This window comes from Mastomys coucha, unplaced genomic scaffold (assembly GCF_008632895.1).
Source record: "Mastomys coucha isolate ucsf_1 unplaced genomic scaffold, UCSF_Mcou_1 pScaffold8, whole genome shotgun sequence".
NCBI lineage: Eukaryota > Metazoa > Chordata > Mammalia > Rodentia > Muridae > Mastomys > Mastomys coucha.
Window position 1 is genome coordinate 50,408,177 of NW_022196914.1, and position 23,434 is coordinate 50,431,610.

The 23,434-nt window shown below is 36.2% G+C and overlaps 1 protein-coding gene across 7 annotated transcripts in view; it reads right to left on the bottom strand.

Annotated features, from left to right (window-relative positions):
- Xrcc4 (X-ray repair cross complementing 4) overlaps positions 1–23,434 on the bottom strand; it is a 248,473-nt gene that overhangs the window by 137,162 nt on the left and 87,877 nt on the right. For all 7 annotated transcript variants that reach the window (XR_004115888.1, XM_031360484.1, XM_031360488.1 and 4 more), the window contains 3 exons: positions 9,302–9,468; positions 2,334–2,486; positions 1,157–1,248 (listed from right to left, as the gene is read on the bottom strand). Coding sequence is in view for 6 of the 7 variants with exons in the window: in XM_031360484.1 (XP_031216344.1) it covers positions 1,157–1,248; positions 2,334–2,486; positions 9,302–9,468 (412 nt within the window). In the remaining variant the exon portion in view is untranslated. The remainder of the gene's footprint in view (positions 1–1,156; positions 1,249–2,333; positions 2,487–9,301; positions 9,469–23,434) is intronic.

A 23,434-nucleotide genomic window follows, 5' to 3' on the forward strand; every position in this document is an offset into this window, starting at 1 on the left:
TCTGCCTCCCAAGTGCTGGGATTAAAGGCGTGTGCCACCACAGCCCGGTATAAGCCTCTTTTCTAAAACTGGTTTTATATGGGGTTTAGGCAAAACTTTCTCAGTGTTATATGAGTTCAGGAGTTCCCTACTTCTACTGCCCTCATATACTGCTATGCACTTATACTGCCTCTATATAACCCTAGAAAATAACTCATAGGGTTAAATAACTGCTAGGATGTGGATCACAGGCCTGAATGTGGCTAACAAATGATATAAACCAAGATGCCTTTCCCTTTGTATTTCTCTCCTTTTTTCAAAGTTATTTATCTGTTTTTTAAATATAATTTTAATACAATATATTCTGATTAGGGTTTCTCTTCCTCCACCTCCTCCCAGCTCCTCCCTTTTACCCCATTCATTCAAATGTAGCTTTAATTCCCGCTCTTTAGCAACAAGCAAGCAAAAGAAAACAAAGTTAAAGAACAACAACCACACGACAACAAAGAAAATGCACACATACACAAATACACGTATACAAACACAAATGAAACCAATAAACACTCAAGATCTGAGACCAGAGTGTACTAGCAAAAGACTGGTAAGAGAAAAACTGCCTGAAAATCAGTGCAACTAGACATCTTTTATGTCTGTCCCCTTTTACACCATAGCAAGCTCTTTTCTGAAGAGTAAAAGCAGGTTCAGCCTACCCCTGCTTCACCAATAGCCCCAGCTCCATGAAATCACTAAATTGAAGACCAGCAGTTCTAAGATGGTGATATTTAACATAAAATGCTTCTGCCGTCCTCTTCATGCATTCTCATTTAACAGCCAAAGTTCAACCCTAGTAGGTAGGAAGGTAGGTAGATAGATAGATAGATAGATAGATAGATAGATAGATAGATAGATAGATACATAGATAGAGATAGAGATAATTTATATATGTGTGTGTACATATATACACACACACATATATATTGCTTGTATGCCTTGCTGTTACTAACTGCTACAATCTACTATAAATTTTAATTTTAGTGTAATTTTCTTAAAATTTTAGGGTAAATTTTTTGATCAATTTCATGGAAAATCTTTTTCCATACACGTTTTCAATTTGGTTTCTCACAAGAGTGATAAGCTCAAGTGTCACTAGAACCCTTATGGGTCCCGGCCCTCTCACCTGCAGCCTGCACAGGGGTTCCACTTTCTTCATCAGTGCTTCCATCATAAAGCCCGTCCTCCTCAGGTGCTTTATCAGAACATGGAGTTTCCCTGGAAATAGAGAAAGGCAGAACTGGAAATCATCGATTCATTCTGGTTAACAATCTAATTTATCAGTAAGAAAATACAGAAAAACATTTCTAGAAAGAAAAAGTTCTGCTCAGATGATGACGAGTGAACTACATGAAATCAATTAAAGACTAAGTCCATTAAGAGGAGGAGGTTTTATTTTAGTTAGTAAACTGAACGGTAGTTAATGTTCACTATTAATTACTGAATTAGTATATCATATTTTATTAGTCTATTTAAACACTATTCCACCTAGTTAACTCAGTGGGCCAGTGCTCAGCATTGTAATGATTTGAAAGCAGTTCTAAATTTCATTAAATTGCCCCCAAAATGAGGTACAGAGAGCTTATATCAATGTTTAGTACTACATGCAAGTAGAGCTCTGTGCCAGACTTAGAAAAAGATAAAATTAAATTTTACTTTCTTTATACTGTTATGCAAAAACCTCTGCTTTATTTTAAAGCCAAAGCAACAGAATCTAATCTGCATGAGTTAATGACTAAAGCCACTTGAAATTACACAAACCTATACTAACCACTTGTAACCTATAATTTTGTTCCCTTAAAAATCAAGTGTACACACACTTTCAGAAAGGGGAAAACAACAACAACAACTTGACAACAATAGGATAAAATAACACACTTCCATCAGACCACATAAATGCACCACAGGATTAAGCAGTCACTAGCTGGATCTAAAGTTAGCATTGCTTAGATGTTAAGATTACAGGTCTGCAAACAACTTGCAGCCTTGGAGGAGGTGAAAGGCTTTGTTAACTGATAGATTTCTTAGTTCATAATGTCTAAAAATTAAATATGTTAAATAAATAGATAAATATGTATGAATTAAATGAATAAGTAGTATACTATGACTATATGTTGTACGCTAAAGTGAACCATAGGATGACATGGAGAAATTGTGGAGAGAATGTACCCATTCAAGGTAGAATGGCTAACCCACTACAAAAAAAAAGTGTACATTGCTAAAGGTTGACACATAATGTTGCGAGTCTGTAAAGACATGCTACTGAGGTTTACCCCTCTCCCATCCAGCAGCAAAAGTACTACCTTTCAGGTTTGGCACTCTCCTCCAGCTGCTGGACTTCATTTAACAACTTATGCAAGCTTCGGATCTTTGTTTTCTTCTCATTCAGCACCAAGATAAATCTTTGATATAAATCGGCCTCCAAGGCTTCTTTGGCACTCACACATTTCTCAAATCTAAAAGTATAAAGAAGTAAACAAATTGCAAGTCATATAAATTTTGTATCATTAATATTATTTAATCTCATCCTCATGATTTCAAGAAACATTTGAAAGCAAACATAACTACGGTCATTTTTGTTTAAGTATAGTGTGGGCAAATTAGAAAATACTATTTATTAATATTTCAAATTTATAGTCTAAAATGAATGATAATTGAGATAGATAGAAATAAAGCTCTATAACTTAAATTCTCAAATATAATAATTCACATATAGTTTATTTCTGAAAGCTCATGAACCATTTATATTACATATTATATTTTATAATGAACAAATGTACATTAATATTATTATTACAGCAGCAGTGAGGCTATGTTATATCACAATGCTACACTTAATTTGTAGTCAGTCTTCAGACTCTGACTTGTTCCACAAGAATATAATTAACTTGTATCTTTTTAACCCACCACACATACATACACATACCCAAACATATATTAAAAATGTAATGAATTGAATCATGTCACCTGATTATTTCTAAGAACTTAATAAAGAAACGATAAAAGAAGTATATATCTTCAGCCTTAGAGATATTTTGAAAAAAGAATGAAATTCTCTAGTATTTATAATTCATCCTGGAATGTTATAATGCTCAAGGGAATTTTATTTGCTTTAATATCCCAACAGAGAGGAAGAATGCAAACTAATAAAAGTTGTATACACGTGCTGTGTACATGCCATGACTAAACAACTGTTTTACAAATTTAAATACAAATATTTCATTGAAAGTATCCTTCTAAATATAGTCAAGTTCTGCCTAATCTTACCTTTACTGCTCTGCTTATTCTATATGTTCCTAAAAGTACTTTATATGTGTCCTATGTGTGTCCTAATAATTGAATATGCACAAATATACATACCTGTATTATGATGATATAATTAGAAATGAAACTGTCAAACTGTGATACTTTTCACATAGGCCCTTAATGTGTCCCACAACACATCAATTTAAAAATATAGAGAACTTATTCTAATGTAAAAAGAATATCTAGCAATGCAATTCTGGAAGCAATTAGTGCACATTCTTTTAGTGGCATTCCATGAGACCACAGAACATGTGTGTTCTACCAAGTGCTTTATGCTCAGTGCCTAGCAGACATGTTCAGTACACATTCATGACATAAACGAATAAAGTGAGCTCATAAACACAGTCTTTTCATTTGCTGATTTATAACACATCCTTTTCAGTACCATATCCCAGTTTCTCTTCCAAGATGGCAAACTACTTGGCACTAGGTTAGTTTGAGAGCTACATGACACACCCTCTGAAGTCCTCCTCCTTGGAGATGTCTTGTTTCCTAGTAGCCTTTCTAAGTGTGTCAGACTGGTTCTACAAGCTGAGAAACTAATGAGTTCCTCAGCAGCATAGTGTCCGTGCTAGGGGCTGAAGGCTTCCTAAAGACCATGGGACGGAATACATATCCCTTCAGCCACTTCACACTGGCAAAGGAGCTTGGTGGACTTGGTTTTCTTCCTCATTGGCTACAAGATACACCCAGGTCTGAGGTGCCTCTTGGGAATATCTGCTTCCCTTCAGCACTTGCTATCTCAAGATATTGCCAATATGTATGATTTGTTTTATGTGCAGGGTATGTTACTATATCTGTAATTTCAGATGCAAACTGTCCAATGAATATTATCTTATTTTCATTTAATATGTTCTAACATAATAACATAAGAAATTTAAACATGAGAACATATGTATATTATCTATGCAATATATATTAAAATATACATTATATACTAAACTATCTCAGTATATAATAAAATGCATTAAATACATAGATATATTTAATAAAAATAAATTTCATGCATATCACACAAATTAGATTTAACTACATATTTAATTTTATATAAAGCATCCCTGAAATTTTTGACTGAAAGATTATGCATACATATTAACTGTCAAGAACTACCGTTATTTCCCACAACCTTCTGAAAACTACAGCATGTATAACATTAAATTTTAAAAACTATCAAACTAAGCCGGGCGGTGGTGGCGCACGCCTTTAATCCCAGCACTTGGGAGGCAGAGGCAGGTGGATTTCTGAGTTCGAGGCCAGCCTGGTCTACAAAGTGAGTTCCAGGACAGCCAGGGCTACTCAGAGAAACCCTGTCTCGAAAAACCATAAAAAAAAAAAAAAAAAAAAAAAACTATCAAACTAAAATTTCATATAATTTTCATAAAATAGTACTAGTCTGAATACCCATACGATGAATGTACTGAGAAGAAACATAATTTTTGTTATGGGGAAAAAGTTATGCATCATGTAGCTTAACCTTCCCTGCTTTTATGGCTTTATTGTAACAAATTGGTCATAAGACAGGGTAACACTTCCCAGAAAAAGCTGAGCTGTATGGCATAGAGTACCATTATAAACACTGAGAGAACACAAATATATGCTCAGTTATTATCTCCTCAACAAACTCAGAATATTGGTCATTTATCTAGAATTCAGTAAGACATGCATAGCTTGCCTTAAACATCTTTAAAACCAATCTTCCATAGCATTATAATGTCGCTATACCATATTTATTACTTGCCTCCTGACAACTGTCTATCTGAAACATGGGTCAAGAATTAATAGGTCAGAGCATTGGCCAAAGAGAGACATGAGATTCATTGCTAAGCTTGTGATAGTAACACTCACCCTTAGAGCACTGAAACAGACTATAAATAATCCAAGGATCTTCCCTAAAGCCAGCCTCAAACTATTTCACACACAAGTAGCAGCAAGAGCAAGGAGGAAAGACTTAATGACATTTGTCCTTTCAAAATTGATGATGATATAGAGCAATAATAATGCAAAAATTCATCATTAATTAGGGACTTAGGAAGTTAGACCAGAGCATAGCTATTTTTAAAAGTGATAAATAATAAGTAAATAAATATTTAAATTTTTAAAGCACACATTTGTTAAAATAAAGAATTTATGAGTACTAAGTAGCCAAAAAGGAAAAAAAGCAAAAACAAAAAACAAGTCGACACAAAAATAAAATCCCAAATAAAATACCAGGTAAGTAAGAGGCACATGGGTGTGGGCATATGGTATAGGAACAATATAGTAATCATTATATTAACAGTGAGTTCTGGTACAAGTTACACCAGGTCAATGCTGAATAACAGAAGAAAATCTGAATAGCACAGAGTGGCTCAAGATGGCTGAGAGGACCTGGAGTAGAGGCTGACAGTAGAGACAGAATAAGGTTCAGGCCAGGAAGAGGATGGCCACAGCTGTCCCTCATGCTCTCTGAAGACAAGGTTTTCTGTAACTGATCTTAAACAATCAAATGGGCTGCCATGGAGACACAAACATATACCCTAAGGTCTTTAAAAATCGGACTGAATTCATCTACAGATAATGTGATTTCACCTTGAAGATACAAAGACAAAGAGAAAGAGCTTTCAAGGCCTGCTAATTCAGACAAAGCAGTTCAATGAAAACTGCCTCCTATTGTGGGTTTAATGACTTTAACTCAGAGTAAAGCCAGAGAATTTCTAAACTGAGGTTTGACTGCAAACAAAAGACCTATTCAGTAACACACAAGTTGAGACTTATTGTTTGAAATGAAGTAGGAAATCTAACAAATAAATACATATAATAACCTCAGAATTCACATACAAATTTCTAATGTTTTCCTTTTATGTATTTAAAGTATAAAAAACAAGAACAAAAAAGGGAGCAAAGAATACAATTACTGAGCAATAATAAAGCAGTAATAGCAAGACAATGCTAAGGCTTGTGTATTAAAATTCACAATTTCTATTCATCTGCAATCCTTTACTCCTATTCATTTCTGATCACAACATTGATACATATTTCAATTTAAAAATATGTATACAATTTAAGATATATTCTATTACCATTTAATTTCTCTTTAAAATGTAAAAATACATATGTTATGCAAACAATGGGTAATATTTTACTAGGTAAGTTCTCCTGAAAGAGAACTTAAGCCTTTTAAGGAATAATAAGAATACAATTACATTATTGAGTTAGCTCACTTTATTTTCTACTCAATGTTCAATACACTTCAGACCTTCTTACCATAGTTTCTGAAGAAATACTTATTGTTCTGTTCAAGTTCCTCTTTCAAACACTCTTTTCCTTTGACCTTGAGTTTTGATACAGTGGTGTGGGAAGAAATGAATGGATCATACATGAACACCATTATAATCATCGGCTAGTTATAAATGGACTGTGACAGGGACTCATAACAGGTTCCTATTTCTGATGATTCTCTACTTGGTCAAAGTCACCAGTTTCTGAATGCAGTACAAGTGTTCTATTTCTTTTTTTCCTTTTTTTATTAGATATTTTCTTTATTGACATGATAAATGATGTCTCCTTTCCCTGTTTCCCCTCCAAAAAAAAAGAAAAGAAAAGAAAAACAAAAACAGAAAAAAAAAAAAAAACTCTGTTCCCTCCCACTTCCCCTGCTCACCAACCTTCCCTCTCCTGCTTCCTGGCCCTGGCATTGACCTACACTATCTCTAATCTCTTGAAAGTCAAATCTTAGGCAATACTGCTGCCACAAGGAAGCCAGTGTGCTGAATGCTCTGTTTACTCTCTTGGTTCTGAGCTATAGAAGAGAATAGTGCACATGTGCTGCTGGGACAAGACCACAATGTACTGGGAGATTCTCAAAGTTTTCACTTTGTTTCCTCAAAAAAAGCAAAAGCAAACTGGGAAAATAGATACATTCACTAATCTCATATTGTGTACATAAACAACAGCCTAGAATTCCCCAAGAACATTCCTTCTTTCCAAGATGTAGGTTCACTCCAATGGCAACTCATTGTTTGGTGACAAAGAAGACACCGGTCGCAGTAGTGACATCAGAAAAAAAATCAGTAGAGTGATCATACAAGACAGGTGACAGGAAATGTCTTTACGCTGTCAGGCAAAAGGCCCTTCTGGATAGTTGAGAAAGCATCAAGCACCTGTACGCCACAGAACTATGCGTGGCTCATTCACAGTTTCCATGCAGAGAACTACGCGTGGCTCACTCAGTTTGCCTTCCCAGAACTGTGTGCAGCTCACTCATGGTTTCCCTATGCGCGACTCACGCACCGTTTCCGCGCGCAGAACTCTGTGTAGCTCACTCATGGTCTCACTGCACAGGCTGCCTTCTCCAGGCTCATCTTCATTCCTGACTGCCTGCTAGCCAAGGGATGGAGCTGAATGCTGATAGACAGTACTTCTTTCAGCTCCTGGCAGACATTTTAAAGCAACTGCTTCAACTACATAGTACACAGTCTGCAGTCTTTGTGGGCAATTTAGATCAAATTTATCTAAGGATATTTGGGGTTTTAAATATAAAATACTGTGGCTTATCACAACCACAGTTCATCTGCTTTAATATGATTAATTTCATATGTAAAATAGAAAAATATAATCAGACTATAGATATTATTCCAAACAATGCTTTGAAGCATAGATGCTTGATGCTGATTCATATGAAATCAAAAAAAAAAATAAGTTTAGGAGAAGAACTAACTGATTTGTCTATATAGCTGCCTAAATATATAAACTGGCATTTGACTCATTTATATATTTAGTATATATACATGAATACAAAAATAACTTAAAGCTAAAAGAGAAAAACACAAGTATTCCCTTAATATTAAGTATGAAACTCAAAGATAACTGGGACTTAGTTATCTAATTTTATGTACATTACCTAATTCATTTCATTACTTATTAAGGGCTTCTTTTAGCTACACTCATTTTCATATAATATGTGAATAACCATCAACCTATTTAATATGCACTTCCCCAAGGAGTTCTGTCTATACAGAGTAGTCACAACACTTGCCCTAAAAATTCACATGTACACTTAAATAGGAAGTATGATATTATTATACCTTTACCTTAAAAGAAAAATTTTTAAAAATTTACTATATGGCACAATTTGTAACAGCATTATATATGCAGTATATAATTCTACATATAAACATATACATACAAGGTTTGACTCTGTGGGAATATAAGTGTTCATGATAAAGTTCAAATACATTTTGTGTAACAGAATAATGAAAATTATTATTCAGGTGGGAGTTCATTATAATTTGCATGAAAAAGAAATAATTGAAAAGAAATATATCATTCTTATTCACCATTTAAAAAGCACGAGGCAAATGCTGGAAAATGAAAGACTTTTCAACTTCTTGTTCAGTAGCCACAATTACTTCACGTTTTAAAAATGATTGTAGCATGAATTTTCAGTCAGGGAAAATGTCACTAGTAGAGCCAAAACACACATCATTTGAAGCAGTTACTATTCCCAGATTGCAAACAAAAAGCCCACTGTGCTTATTTACATTTCACATCTCCTTTTGTTAATTATTATTATAAATTAAGCTAAAGTAATCCTTTCCTTATAAATGTCCCTATTCTTTACAAGTGCTGGGGACTATGCTGGGCCATGTATATGCTAAACACACATTCTCTCACCAGGCAACATACTCAGACTACTGTTTTTATTAATAATGTAATAACAGGCTATGATATTCAACCCCCAATCATTTCTAACTTTCCTGTTTATTGGCTCTACCAAACAACAAGAGAGCTAAAATGGTTAATGCCCTCCTACAGTACAAAACAGCCACTAATAATGTGGTTGAATAAAATCATGTAAAGAAATAATTAGTAGGGATTTTATAAAATGCCTGCTCTACATATGTTGTAACTTTATATATCATTAGCTTACATCTCCTGGAATGAAAGAGCTCAGTGTTTTTCTGACACAACCTCACTGTGTACATACCGGCCTTGAACATCGTTCCAATCTCTCAGGAGCCTTTCGTTTTCTTTCTGCAGGTGCTCATTTTTGGCTTGTTTTTCTGCAATGGTGTCCAGGCAGTAACAAATGAGTTCTCTAATGACTTCAGCTGAGTTTGAAACTTTGTCTAGGTTGAAGGAACCAAGTCTAAACTAAAAAGAAAAAAAAATCATATTTAAATAAAAAAGAAAAGAAAGGAAAAGAGAAAGAAAGAAAGGAAGGAAGGAAGGAAGGAAGGAAGGAAGGAAGGAAGGAAGGAAGGAAGGAAGGAAGGAAAGAAGAGGAAGAAAGAAAGAAAGACAGAAAGACAAAAAGAAAGAAAGGAAAATGTGTTCAGATTGAGAATAGTGTTGAGATTTAATAATACAGTTTACAACATACTTTCTTCTAAGGGGAAAATGTATGAGACGGAAACTATACTTACGATATGCAATACAGGGACGATAAAGCTAGACCGTCCCCTAGCTTTCTACTGCATTTCTCATATGAATCAACAAATAGCCTAAAAATAACATCTCTCACTTCTGATTTGAAAAGAAAACAATACAACCGTTCTTCGATATGCTACACCATGTGTTTACAAAAGCCTAAGATTCTCCACTCAGAGAAACGTAACTGTTACAGTGAGAACTTTTAACTCATGTATTATTAAGATAAATGGGTGTATCTTATTACAAAAACCATTGGAATAATTCATATATAACCTACTGGCAAAGAAATATCCAATATTGGGAATAGTTAAAGCTTAAATAGTTAAATTTCCAATTGGTGATAGTTAAAAAAAACAAAAGTAGAGTTTTAAGAAATTAACGATCTGTGAAAAGTACATTTTTTATGTAAAGAATATGATTTGTTACAATAATAATACCAAATGACAACTTGAATACACTTGTAAGAAGTAATAATCTTAAAAGAATTTTAAGAGAGAACTTCAAAATGAAGTACTACAATGCATGTGTTAGTTATGAAACTCAAATAAGTATATGCACTAGTTATCTATGTGTCTATCTATCTATCTATCTATCTATCTAAACAAATTAATACCATCTCTACCACCAGTTTGGAGTTTATTTTCAATTTTTGCATCTAGATGACTTCTAGTGTGTTATGTATTTTAAAAAGTATTTCCAAAATGTTTCATTTCTCAGGTTAAAATTTTTGAGACAAAAACAAGCACTCAATTTATAGAACAAACAAACAAATGAAACCTAGCTATCCAAAACCTATAATCTATGTGGCAACTGACTAGTAATTTCAGTAACTTTCTTTAATGTAATATCACTTGGATATACAACACCAAAAATGGCTATATATAAATGTGTTCAGCTGGAACATAAAGGTAGAAGATAGTTTAACATCATGGAGACTATAACAAAAGGCTTAAAATATGAATCTTCGATGCTGAAAAACTTCATCTGCATTAGTATGTAAACAAGAAAAAACATGAATGTTTTAACAGTTGCTTTTAAGGCAGCAAGCACCTGGGAAGAGTGTCTCACTGCTATGGACCAGACTGGACTAAGGCTGTCTCTCAGGAGATTATTATGATTAAGTTAGCTAGGGTGAGAAAAGTCAACCTCTGCAGTGTTATCCAAGCGAGGACTCTTCAGTGGTAGAAGAAAGCATGGAGAAGGAGAGCCCAGCAGGGATGCATGCAGGGTATTTTGTACAGGAACAGAAAATGAAAATAAAACAAATATTTATAGTCATTTAGATTACAAACACATTTTAGAAGGTCAAGCATTACTTTTCTAACCATAAAAATATGTATTTTTAAGCTGGAACTGGTCATAATATTCACTTAATTCTTTACTTTATCCCAACTTTTATTGGCTCTTAAAGTAAAAAAGTATCAGACAAAAATAATTTCCTTTATTTTAATGATTATACTCATTTGGAAGCAACCCATTGCTTTAATTAAATTAAGCAATTTAAGAAATATTTATCAAAAACATATTTGGATAGAGTAGAAATTCAGTATGTCTAAATTAGTTAACACCACTGTACCTGATTTAATTATTTATTTTAAACTTTTAATCAAAGGTCAAGAGCATGTGACATTCTCACACAAAGAAATGTAAGACCATGCAACAAGACTAAAAGATCAACTAAATTTTAATGACATGAGGAGTATATAAAATGGACATAAGAGGCAGATGGAGGGAGGAAATACAAAAGAGGGGTATAGGGAGGTGAGCGGGAGGTTCAGAATCAGGAGTGGGGAAGGCCAGGAGAGATGGCTAGATGGCCATGAAAATGAATGGGAATTTTCAACTGACAGGGGTGAGGAGGTGGAGGCATATCCACAATGAGACAGAGACCTGGGATGAGGGAGGCACCCAAGAATCAATGGGGACCTTAGCTGTGACTCACAACATTGGGGATGTGGAACATAAAGAGGCCAACACCTAGTGCCAGGCAGGAACCCCTGTAGACCTACAGGGACATCAACTCACCCATAAAACTTTCCACCCAAAATTTATTCTGTCTACAAGAAATGCAGGCATGGGGAATGAAGCAAAGACCTAGGGAATGACCAACTAATAACAGGCTCAACTTGAGACCCATCCCATGTGCAAGCACCAATCCCTGACACTATTAATGATACTCTGTTATGCTGGGAGACAGGAACATGTTGTCCTCTGAGAGGTTCCATCTAGCAGCTGACTCACACAGACACAGATACCCACAGCCAAACAGTAGATGGCACATAGGGACTCTTATGGAAAAGTAGCAGGAAGGTTGTGGGCCCGAACGGGATTGGAACTGCACAGGAAGACCAACAGAACCAACTAACCTGTACCCTTGGAGTTCTCAGAGACCAACCAAAAAACATATAGGGGCTGGACCTAGGCTTCTCCACACATATGTGGCAGATGTGCAGTTTAGGCCTCATGTGAGTCATGAACAACTAGAACAGGGACTATCCCAAAAGCTGTTGACTCTATTTGAAATGTGATTCTAGCTGGGCTGTCTTGTCTGGCTTCAGTGGGAGAGAAAGCACCTAGCCTCTCCGAGAGTTGATGTGCCAGGGTAGGGGAATACCCAGGGTCCCCATACCCGACTCAGAGGAGAAGGGACCAGGAGGGGGATGGGGGAAATATTAAGGGAGGAGGTGACCAGTAAGGGGACATTGAGCAGGATATAAAGTGAATAAGTAAAATGATAAAATTAAATTTACTCCTATAATGAGAAACGTACTTGTTGTCTTCATAAAAGTACACATTTACCACCTAAGATATTTAAAGCTAACTGTACACTAAACAAAACACTCTTCTGGTTACTAGCACACATAGTAACACATAGGTATGGATATTGTACTGTGTTTTGTCTAGCGTGAATATTAGAGTACTTTTCTTTCAGTTATAAGGAATTGTACTGTGTTCTGTGTTCTCATACCAAAATAAAGCAATTCCAAAGCAGAGCAAAAATAAAAAATATTTAAAAAGAGCATATAAACTGGAATTAAATTTGAACATGTACCCTTTGAAGCTTCTCTGAATGTAAACACACAGAAGGTTAAAGAAGATCTGTAAAATATTATCTCTTGAGGTGATATAATCAAGGGAGAAACTAAGTTCCTTAACTTTTGAGCAGATGACACAGTCAACAGAACACATATCCATAAAGATGCCTGCCTTCCTCTTTATATTATAGCTCTCAGTATGTTGAAAATGATGTACATTTTTAGGGAAGAAAGGTTTTCAGCACATGAAACTTCCAAATTCAATGTATAAAAAACATGCCCACACATTAATCTTGAATAAAGAAATCCATAACATATTAATGCAGAGATAAAACCAAGTCCAAGTCCAGCCCTATATAGTTCATCATAAGAGAAAAAGAAGAAACTACTTATAAGTTAATTTTTGGTAAAATACCATTCAAATATTAAGAAATATTTTAAAAATTGTATCATAATATGAATACAGTGTATTTTGATCTTATTCTTCCCTTACTCCTAATTTCTCTGAGATCTAACTCTAACACCTATCTCAGTACCATGTTCTCTTCCTTCAAATGAAAAAATATTGTTTTTAATTAATTATAACATTAATAATTTAGTAGTATTGTTTTTAATTCAGAATAAGCAATTTCTTGCTATGGATTAACTTCACTAGTATCTGTTGTTTAAAATGTATAAATATAACTGTTATCCCCAACAATAAAATACAATAAAAGACAAATATGTGAGTATGAAATCCAAGGATAGGATTTCCTATTAGTGTCCATATGATCATTTTCTGGTTTCTCAACGGAAAGGCATGAATTTCACCTATGCACAGTGCTCAGCATCAGGGCAAGAGTTCTTTTTCACTGTCTGCTGCTAGGCCCACCATTACAGATTAAGCCAAAAGTACAGGGATGGGATTTCATAAAAGCCTCCTCCTCTGGACCCTAAGAAGAAAATATTCCCATGGTTTGGCTCTACTTCAAACTCCTCTTCACAGGAAAACTGGGGACATAATACCATCTCAAAGGGAGTCATCTCTCCCTTGCCAGTATCACACCACAGCAGAGTAGCATGAGGCAAGTTCTCCATGCTCATCTGCATCCCCGCCACCACCTTTACTGTGCTGCCCTGGCAAGGTGTAGGACCTGATCTCCCAAGGGCTGCAGCTGGTGAGGGGCACAGCAGGTGGGGCAGTTGGCCTGGAGGTCATATGAGCAGAAGAGCTATGCCTGCCCCTCTCCAGCCACAACACTAAGAAGAACAGGTCCTACACCTCCTCTGTGCAGCCCAATAGAGCTGGCCTTCATGGAGAAGGTGCAGATGAGCCTCCCTGGAGGGCCTGAGAGCAGGAGGCCCTGCCAGCTGTAGCATTCGGTGAGCTAGCCTGAGGCAGAACTAAAGAGCCAGCCGCAGTGCTGTAGGTACAGGAGAACCAGTGGGCTTGTCAGTTAGGCTCCCTCCTGGACCCAGCTCAAGGGCTTTGAGTGGGACTCTTCCCATATCTACCTGATCTATGATTTGCTGAGTGTATGAATTGGGAGGCGGCTGATCCAAAGCCGCAGGTTCTCTATGACACAGAGTAATAACAGGATATGGGAGAAGAATCCCTGGAGGATTCAGTATACATAGTATAACAGAAGCCAGAGGCCTGGAAACAGACCAATGACTCATTACACTGAACATTTGCATATAAAGATGTCTGAAGAAATGGGTGTACTGTGGGACACACTGTACCATACTACAGCTTCCAGGACAAGACTTTTTTTTTCTATCTCATTTCATTTTGTTTTGTAGGTAAGGATTATAAGAGCAGAGGATAGATATGAAGAGACAGGAAATAAGTTGGATTACGGTGCATGATGTAAAATTCACAAAGAATCAATAAAATGTTAAAAGAGGAGAGAAACACAAAGAAGTCCATGTAAAGCTATTTGATATTGTTGCATTAATTTAATTTTTTTATAACTTGGTTTAGTCCAGGTTGGTAAAAAACACTGTGATCAACTTACATTTTTAAGGGCCATCATGGTGCATGTCTTTAATCCCAATACAAAGGAAGCAGAGGCAGAGGATCTCTGTAAATTCAAGGCAGGCCTGATCTACATAGTGAGTTCCAGAGTTGCCAGGAATACCGAGTGAGATCTTATCTCAGAAAAGCAAAACATAACAATGACGAAATACATTGCTTACAAGTATGAAATTCCAATGGAAAAATATAATTTTATATACAAACATATACGTAAACACACAAACACATATACATATATATATGTGTGTATATATATGTGCATATACACACACACATACACACACACACACACACACACACACACACACATATATATATACATATATATACACAAACATGTAACTAAAGCACATACTTGTAACAACCACACCTATTCTTAACCAAGAAGCCAATTGATGCCAAGGTGCAGCTAAACAACCAAAACACATTCCATGTTTCTTGTATGCTTTTTGTTTTTGATTTCTTCTTTAGACTAAGAAAGAAAATGGAATAGTGCAGATAGAAAGATGAGAAATGAAAAAAGTATGGGCAGGAGAAAGAATACAACTAAAATATAGTATATAAAAAATTCAAATAATACTTTAAAATTTTTATTGTTTTTCCCTACTGAGTTTTTGATGAGCATATCCCCAACATTTTTATGTCAGTGAAATAAAAAATAAAAATCATGTACAGTAACTACCAAAAGAACAAAATGAAATAAATCTTGCTGATTCTACATGTAGCTGATCAAATCCTCAACACTAGGTTCTAAGCCTGAGATAGGTACTGCTCTTTTCTGCCATCGCAATTAATAAAGTGGGCATTTTAAATTACTAAGTATGGTTTTCTTTGTATTTCATTAGTTTTGAAATACTTCTATCATAATGAGTACTTTGCTATGTGACTTACAAACTACAGTCACCCACTCAATATCCATGGGGTTTTGGTTCCAGGACTACTTTCAGATACCAAGCAGCATTTATCAGATGCCATATATAAAAGAGTATGTTTGTGTATAACACATGTTCTTCTGCATACTTAACATCATCCCCAATTTTTACAATACTCAACAAAATATGAAAGTATGCTATATTAATTAGAGAAAATAACAAATTCAGTAAAGGTTTAATTCATATGAAAATTTTTAAATTCTTTTCAGCTCTGGTTTGGTGGCATCCATATAGGTGAAGCCCATCCACTGTGATACTAACCTCCAGTAACATGTTGATTGGATTAAGAGAAGATCAGGTCTTTAGTGAGGAACACAATAGAGTACACAAATGAGGATGCTTCCAGAGACAATAAACTGAGGAAGGAGGGCTCTATCTCTGAAGTAGGAGGTACCACCCTGGAGAGCAAGAATGAGTAAAGTGGTGAGGAGAGAGAAGTGAGAGATGTGAGAGACAGCAATCAGTTGCTTTGGTACCTGGCCCAGCCAGAAGTGGGGCAAGATGGCAAGAATAAGCAGTCTCCAGTGAGTTCCAATGAGTAAACAAAGAAAGATATTAAAAAGACAAGAAAGGAAGCATACCCACATGTAAACCAGTTACCATGCATGCCACTGTGACCAAATACCCAAAAGGAAACATCTTATGTTAGGAAGGCTTTATTTTTCTTCATGGATATAGATGTGTATAATAATGATTTCCTCCATTCTGAACCATTACTTTTTTTTTTAATGTTAGTCACGTTTAATGAAAGTCACAAACTTCAAAGATGAACATTTTCAAGGAGCAATGACTTACTTTGGTTCACAACATCAGAGTTCTGTTTGAGGCTATGGTCGTTTGGCTCCCATTGCTTCTTGATCTGTGACTCCGCACCTTCATAGTCTACAGAAAAACAGCTCATCATGGTGGAGAGCATGGGCAGAGCATTGCTGCTCACCTTAGAATGGACATGAGCACCAAGCATGAAACAAGATACGTCTTCCAGGGTATACTTGCCAATTCCCTACTTCCTCCTATCTGGCACCTCCTACTCTCTGCTGTTGACTAACAATGCCACTGTACCATAAACATAGAAAGTCACTAATAACAGATTAAATCAGAGCCCAAAGAACAGATCATTTTCCAAAAGTATTATAGCTAACAAGCAAGCCATCCTGTGGCTTATCCAAACTGTAACTGTGTAATCATTAGTATAGGTTCATACCTATAATGCCAGTACATGGGAGGCTGAGGCCAAGCAAACAATTATTTCTATTTCCTTAGTTAACTTTGCCACTGTTTACTTCTGAATCATACTGTCCTACAAATAATACAACACTATTGAAAGGTTTATAAGAAAAAACACATATGCAAATGTCTCTTCACTCTTCTTATGTTAGCAATGTCAAAACGGCTTTATGCTATATAGCAAATGTAAAATTCTCTACTTTACAAAGACTATTTGTAATAGGGTCCTAAATAATCTACTATAGATTCTATGTGTACACATTCTATAGTGTGGGGATATTTCAGTAGAGATTCAAGAAGACCATCAAAGGATTTCTCATTATTTTATAACTGGCTTTAAAGGAATAGGAACCTAATAACACAGTGTGCTTACAGGTGCGCACTCACACACATACACACAAACAGACACACACACACACACACACACACACACACACTGTGAGGACAGGGTGTGAGTCTTCACTTTCCTTTCTCAGAATTTGATATGCCTTTTGAATAAGGTTGATTACTTTAACACAGTAGCCTTCCAAAGTGACAGACAACACCAGAAGAAAAACCTCCTAGGAATGCAACCACTGCTCCTGGCCCATCGTTTCTGTTTCTCACAGAAACTGTGACACAGCAAGCACTGGGCAGAAGTTATACAATGTATCAAAGTACCAAACTATGAGGTATTTCAAAAGTATAACTTTACAGTACATGGTATAAAATGCCAATGACCATTTTTCTCTGAAATCAGTTTATTCTGTTAAAGAACAATTTTTCAGGCTAGTAATAATATTTTCTAGAAAAATTTATATACACACACACACATACACACACACACACTGACTATAAAAGTTTGGCTCTTCCCTATATGAAACTATAACACACTTCCACAAACTGTGCCACTGTCACAATTGACCTACATTTACTTGATGAAAGCACATAAATATTAGAGGCCATTGCACAGAAAATACAAACTTTTCAGAAACAAAATATTTACACTGTAATTACATCAGGGCAGTGTAATAACTAGTACTGTTAATCATGATAGGTCCTACTTCACCTAGAGACAGAGGGATAAAAACAAATGAACATCTTGGCACAGACATTTCAACAAACACCTTCCTTTTGACAAGGTTGAGAAAAAATACACAGCATAATAAATAGTGACCATGTATCTAATGGAATTTTCTTGCCAAAAATATGTTTTTAAAGGTTAGCTCTTAGATGCTCCAGTTCTGGCAATGCTGAACTGCACTTAACTCACTCTCCTGCTGTAATTATAAGCTTTGGGATTAAGTAAAAACTAAAAACAAAACTAGTCAAATCCCTACTTCCAGTGCTGGGCAAAGTAGAGAAACAGAAACTGAATGATACTCAAAGAAGGTGACATCCATGTTTACGTGGCGTCTGCCACAGGGATGATTCTAGTCCACAGAGAAAATGCTAGACCTCAAGTTGAAATATCACTTCCTGTCTGCAAGAGTCAAAGCATGGAGTGTACAGTCACACAGTAACAGTCATTGCTAGAGAAACAGACACACTAGGACACAAACAATAGGACACAAATGGGGCAGAATTTACTGAGGCAGGGCTGTAAGGACTTGATAGGATTAAATCTTATATCTTCATAGATGGGTAGAAGGGAAACTCAAGGGACCCCAATACAACTGAGAGTTCCTACAAACAGTTTGACAATCACATAATGCAGTCAGCCAAAAGGAAACAAACTAGAGGCTATGGATTTTAAAGGAATTATAAAAATGAGCTGATTACTTCAAATTTTAATTTAAAAAGCATAATCCTGAACCAAAATAAACTACATTACAAGGGAATTCATATGAGCATAATTACTAAATTTCAGAACACTTGGAACAAAAAGCATATTCTAAAAACTCCCAAAGAAATAAAACAAGTTAGGCATGAAGTATCAGAATTATAACGACACTTGATTTCTGTTGCAAGGATGGAAAATAGAAAGCACTGAATATTCTGACAAGAAGCTATATGACAATATGTTGAATCATGTTAAAGTAAGACATTTGTCTTTATCTATTCAGACCACTGTAACAAAATACTTCAAACTAACTTATAAGCAAGAGAAACATATTGCTCATACTGCTAGGAAGGCTAAAATGAAGGACCAGCATATTCAGTGGCAAGGGCTTTTCCTCACAAAACATACCTTTCAACTGTGTCATCAAATGGTGACAAGGTATCCAACTCCTAGGTCTCTCAGGCTCCTCAGTAAGGGTATGAATCCCATTCATGAAGACTTAATTTACGCCTGACTCAATACTACCATATTAGCGATTAAAATCTAACATGTTAATTTTGACAAATTAAATCTACTTAGATCACAGCAATGTAAAATAAAAAAAATATGAAATTCAGTATAAGAGAAAAAAATAAATGAATCTTCAAAATGATGGTTAGTTTGCATAAATGAACTAAATTCTTTTTAGAAGCACCTTCAGTTTCCTGTACTGTTTCACAATAATAATTTTTAGTGGCAGTTTAATAATTTAGCCATAGGCTTATTTAGGTGTTAGATCATTTTACATATTCTTTTAAAAATCATAGGAAGAACAACACACAAACCACAAGAAACTCAAGAAGAAGGAAGACCAAAATGTGGACATTTCATTCCTTTTTAAAAGGGGGAACAAAATACCCACGGAAGGAGTTGCAGAGACTAACTATGGAGGAGAGACTGAAGAAAGGACAAGCCAGCCTGATATAGCTATCTCCTGAGAGGCTCTGACAGTACCTGACTAATACAGAAGTAGAGGCTCACAGCCATCCATTGAACTGAGTACGGGGTCCCCAATGAAGGACTTAGAGAGAGGACCAAAGGAGCAAAGGGGTTTGCAGCCACTTAGGATGAACAACAATATGAACTAACTAGTACCCTCAGAGTTCCCAGGGACTCAACCACCAACCAAGGAGTATACATGGTGGGACTGATTGTTCTGGCAGTATGTGTATAGGAGAGGATTGCAAAGTCGATCATCAATGGAGGAGAGACCCTTGGCCCTGTGAAGGTTCTGTGCCCCAGTGTAGGGGAATGCCACGGCCAATAAGTGGGAGAGGGTGGGGTGGCAAGCAGGGGGAGGAGGAAGGCAACAGGAGGTTGTTCTTGTTGTTTTTTGTTTTGTTTTGTTTTGTTTTTTTGAGGGGAAACTGGGAAAGGAGAAATCATATGGCATGTAAATAAAGAAAATATCTAATAAAAAATAAAAAAAATCATAACATGAAAATACATGAAGAATTTAACATGGTGCTTTTTTATTTTTTTGTACAAGTAAACATGAGTTCATTTTCACTGAGGGGGAAAAAAGTTGGCTCTTGTTCCATGTTTGTTAGGAGAAAGAAGTTGCATCTGCCATTTCATATGGAAATCAATGTGCACAGGAGGATATTGTGTGTTGAGTCACTGTGGAGTGCGTTGGTTATCACTCAGTTCACAACCAACTCTCTGCATTCTGTTATTCACTACTGTGGAAATGGCTCGCCCAATCTGTATTTCCCTGAAGCCAATGTTACTTGGCTTCACTTATGGCAATAGAACAAATTCCAACCACACTCTTAACAACAACCTAAACAATGTCTCCTTTCAATTTTAATCAGTCTAAACACCAGACTTTAGAGATCTCCAAATGAGGAAAAGGGTTGCTGGGGAAATGGTATGGCTGTTCTGTTACCATCATCAGCCTCTACTGGGACAGATCTCACTGTTGCCGATAAGCCTCTTCCTAGCGTCAGACACTGCTAGCCTTCACGACCGTCCTCACCCCTTTTCTACATTAGTAATAACACCTTGCCTCATAATTTCCAATCATGCAATGGTTCCTCAGATTTCTGACTCACATACTGTCTATGTATTCTATTAATTAAAGACTGACATTATGCTTTCCAGCTTCTTTTCTTAAATAATCCATCACCACAGTCTAAACCGCTTGATATACTTCTTATAAATTCCCTTTAACAGATATAAGTGTGTATTGTTAGGCCAGCTTGCTTCTTTTTTTTTTTTTGTTTCAATTTTTTTATTAGATGTTTTCTTTATTTACAATATCTCCTTTCCCTGGTTCCCCTCCAAAAAAAGAAAAAGAAAAAAAAAGAAAAAAAACCCAAAAACTAAAACGAACCCCTGTTCCCTCCACCCTCCCCGTGCTCACCATCTCACCCCCTCCTGCTTACTGGAACTGGCATTCCCCTACACTGCGGTATGGAACCTTCACTGGACTAAGGGCCTCTCCTCCCACTGATGACAGACTTGGCCATCCTTTGCTATACACATTCTGCTGGAGCCATGAGTCCCCCCCATGTATACTCTTTGGTTGGAGTTTTAGTCCCTGGGAGCTCTGAGGGTACTAGTTAGTTCATATTGTTGTTTGTCCTAAGAGGCTGCAGGCTATTAATGATGACTTGAGTCTCTCATAAAGACAGTCAATCTAGGGATGTAGTGAGTTCCTTCAGAGATGAATCCGCATAAGGCTTTCCTACTCTATCCCTATATATTTTTATTGTTACCATGTGAACATGTAGCAGATAAAATCAGGTTGCAAACAGGAGGAACAAGTTAAACTTATGCTTAAAAAAGAGCATATAGTAAACATGTAACCAATATAAGTCTCATCACACCTTAAGCTCACAGAGTTCTCTTACTCCTCCAAAATATTCGGCTGCATTGTACCCTACCCCTAACATTTACAAGATAAGTTTCTCCTCCTTCCCCCACCCCTCCGATCCTGTCTATATTCTCCACTGAAGAATCTTAGCAAAGTATATCAGGAACTCAAAGCCAGAGGACATGTCAGCGTGTTTATTATATGTGCATTGCCTCTGCTTCAGTGTCACCTCACAGGCCTGGTTTTTATCTGGCACTGCTTCTTATCAGTGCCCCTCATATTTTTGGATCAGCTCTTAAATGGCTGCTTGTATTTTTGTTTTCAACTCCTGTTCTTCCTCTCTATTCTCTGTCAGTGATCTCAAGTACTCTGGGGGTTTTTCCTACTTGCAGCACACTGAAAACTGCCAAATCTGTATCATGAGATTAGATCACCAGAGCATCTCCGTATATGTTCCACAATATGCACAGATTGATTTCTGAAACAAAATTGTCCATTACCCCCAGGAACCTGCTTCTCCTCTAGTAACCAAAAACCTCTTCCCAACAAGGAAACCACACTAGACTGTAGCCTAAGTACTGCTTCTGTCATCTGTTACTGCATCTTTTCAATTACATATGTTTGTCAATTCTACATTCTAAATAATTCAAGCCTGTGTATATCCTCCTATCTCAGTGGCCTCACTTAGGACCAGTTTTTGTCCATGACATGTACAGGACTGGGACCAGAGTCCAACTGCACTTCCTGCCATGCTCAGTTCTTTGCTTCATCTCTACTTTTACAAAGTTGTTTCAAATCAGACTTAATTCTGACCTAAGAGCCTCTAAATGATAAGGCTGTGATCCTTCCATGCCCTTTTCAAAACTGTCTGCAGTCCTCACCACTACCACATACTCATTTAATCTAGGATTGCAATGACTGAATATAAAGACTATCTGTAGGGACAGCTCCACTAGGACTGAATAAAACATAGTCATTGTGTTTTCAATGTCCTCCAAACAGTGAAGCATGATCAATATCTTTTATGAACCAAAAATAATAATAATAATAATAATAATAAAGGTTTGTAACAATATACTGGTAATTTATTGCTTTACTATTTATTAGACATGAGAGCAATGTAATAAAATATCCTTCCCCAAAGTAGTAAATATATAAATAGTAAGATTCACACTCTTTTAAACACATCATTTCTGAGGCAGAAATGTTCCTGTACTCTATTTCTGGATTCCACTTATATTGCAGGAACTGTTTGTACATCACTGCATTTGCTTAAGCTCTGTATGATTGCTAAAACTTCCATCAAATACTCTTTCACAATGAGAAGATAACTCCCATATAAAGCAGAAAAACTTGCAAATTTAACATTCAAACCCCAACACGTTTGTTTTTTTTTTTTGGAAACAATTTTAGAAACAAGGTCTGAAATACCTTTCTAGAGTAAAACTTTTTATATGCTTATATATGCTTATCATATCTGTTGTAAAACTATTAAAATTAATAAAATTAAGTAAAATTGGAATTAGAGTTTCTTTTTTTTATTAGATATTTTCTTTATTTACATGTAAATTTCTCCCTTCCCAGTTTCCCCTCTAAAAAACAAAGAAACAAACGAAAACAAAAAAAAACAAACCCCAGCTGCCTCCCCACTCCCCATGCCTGCCACCCAACCCTCTCCTGCTTATAGGCCCTGGCATTCCCCCACACTGGGGCACAGAACCTTCACAGGGCTGAGGTCCTCTCCTCCCATTGATGATCGAATTTGCAATCCTCCACTATGCACATGCTACCAGAGCAATCAATCCCACTGTGTGTACTCCTTGGTTGGTGGTTGAGACTCTGGGAGCTCTGAGGGTA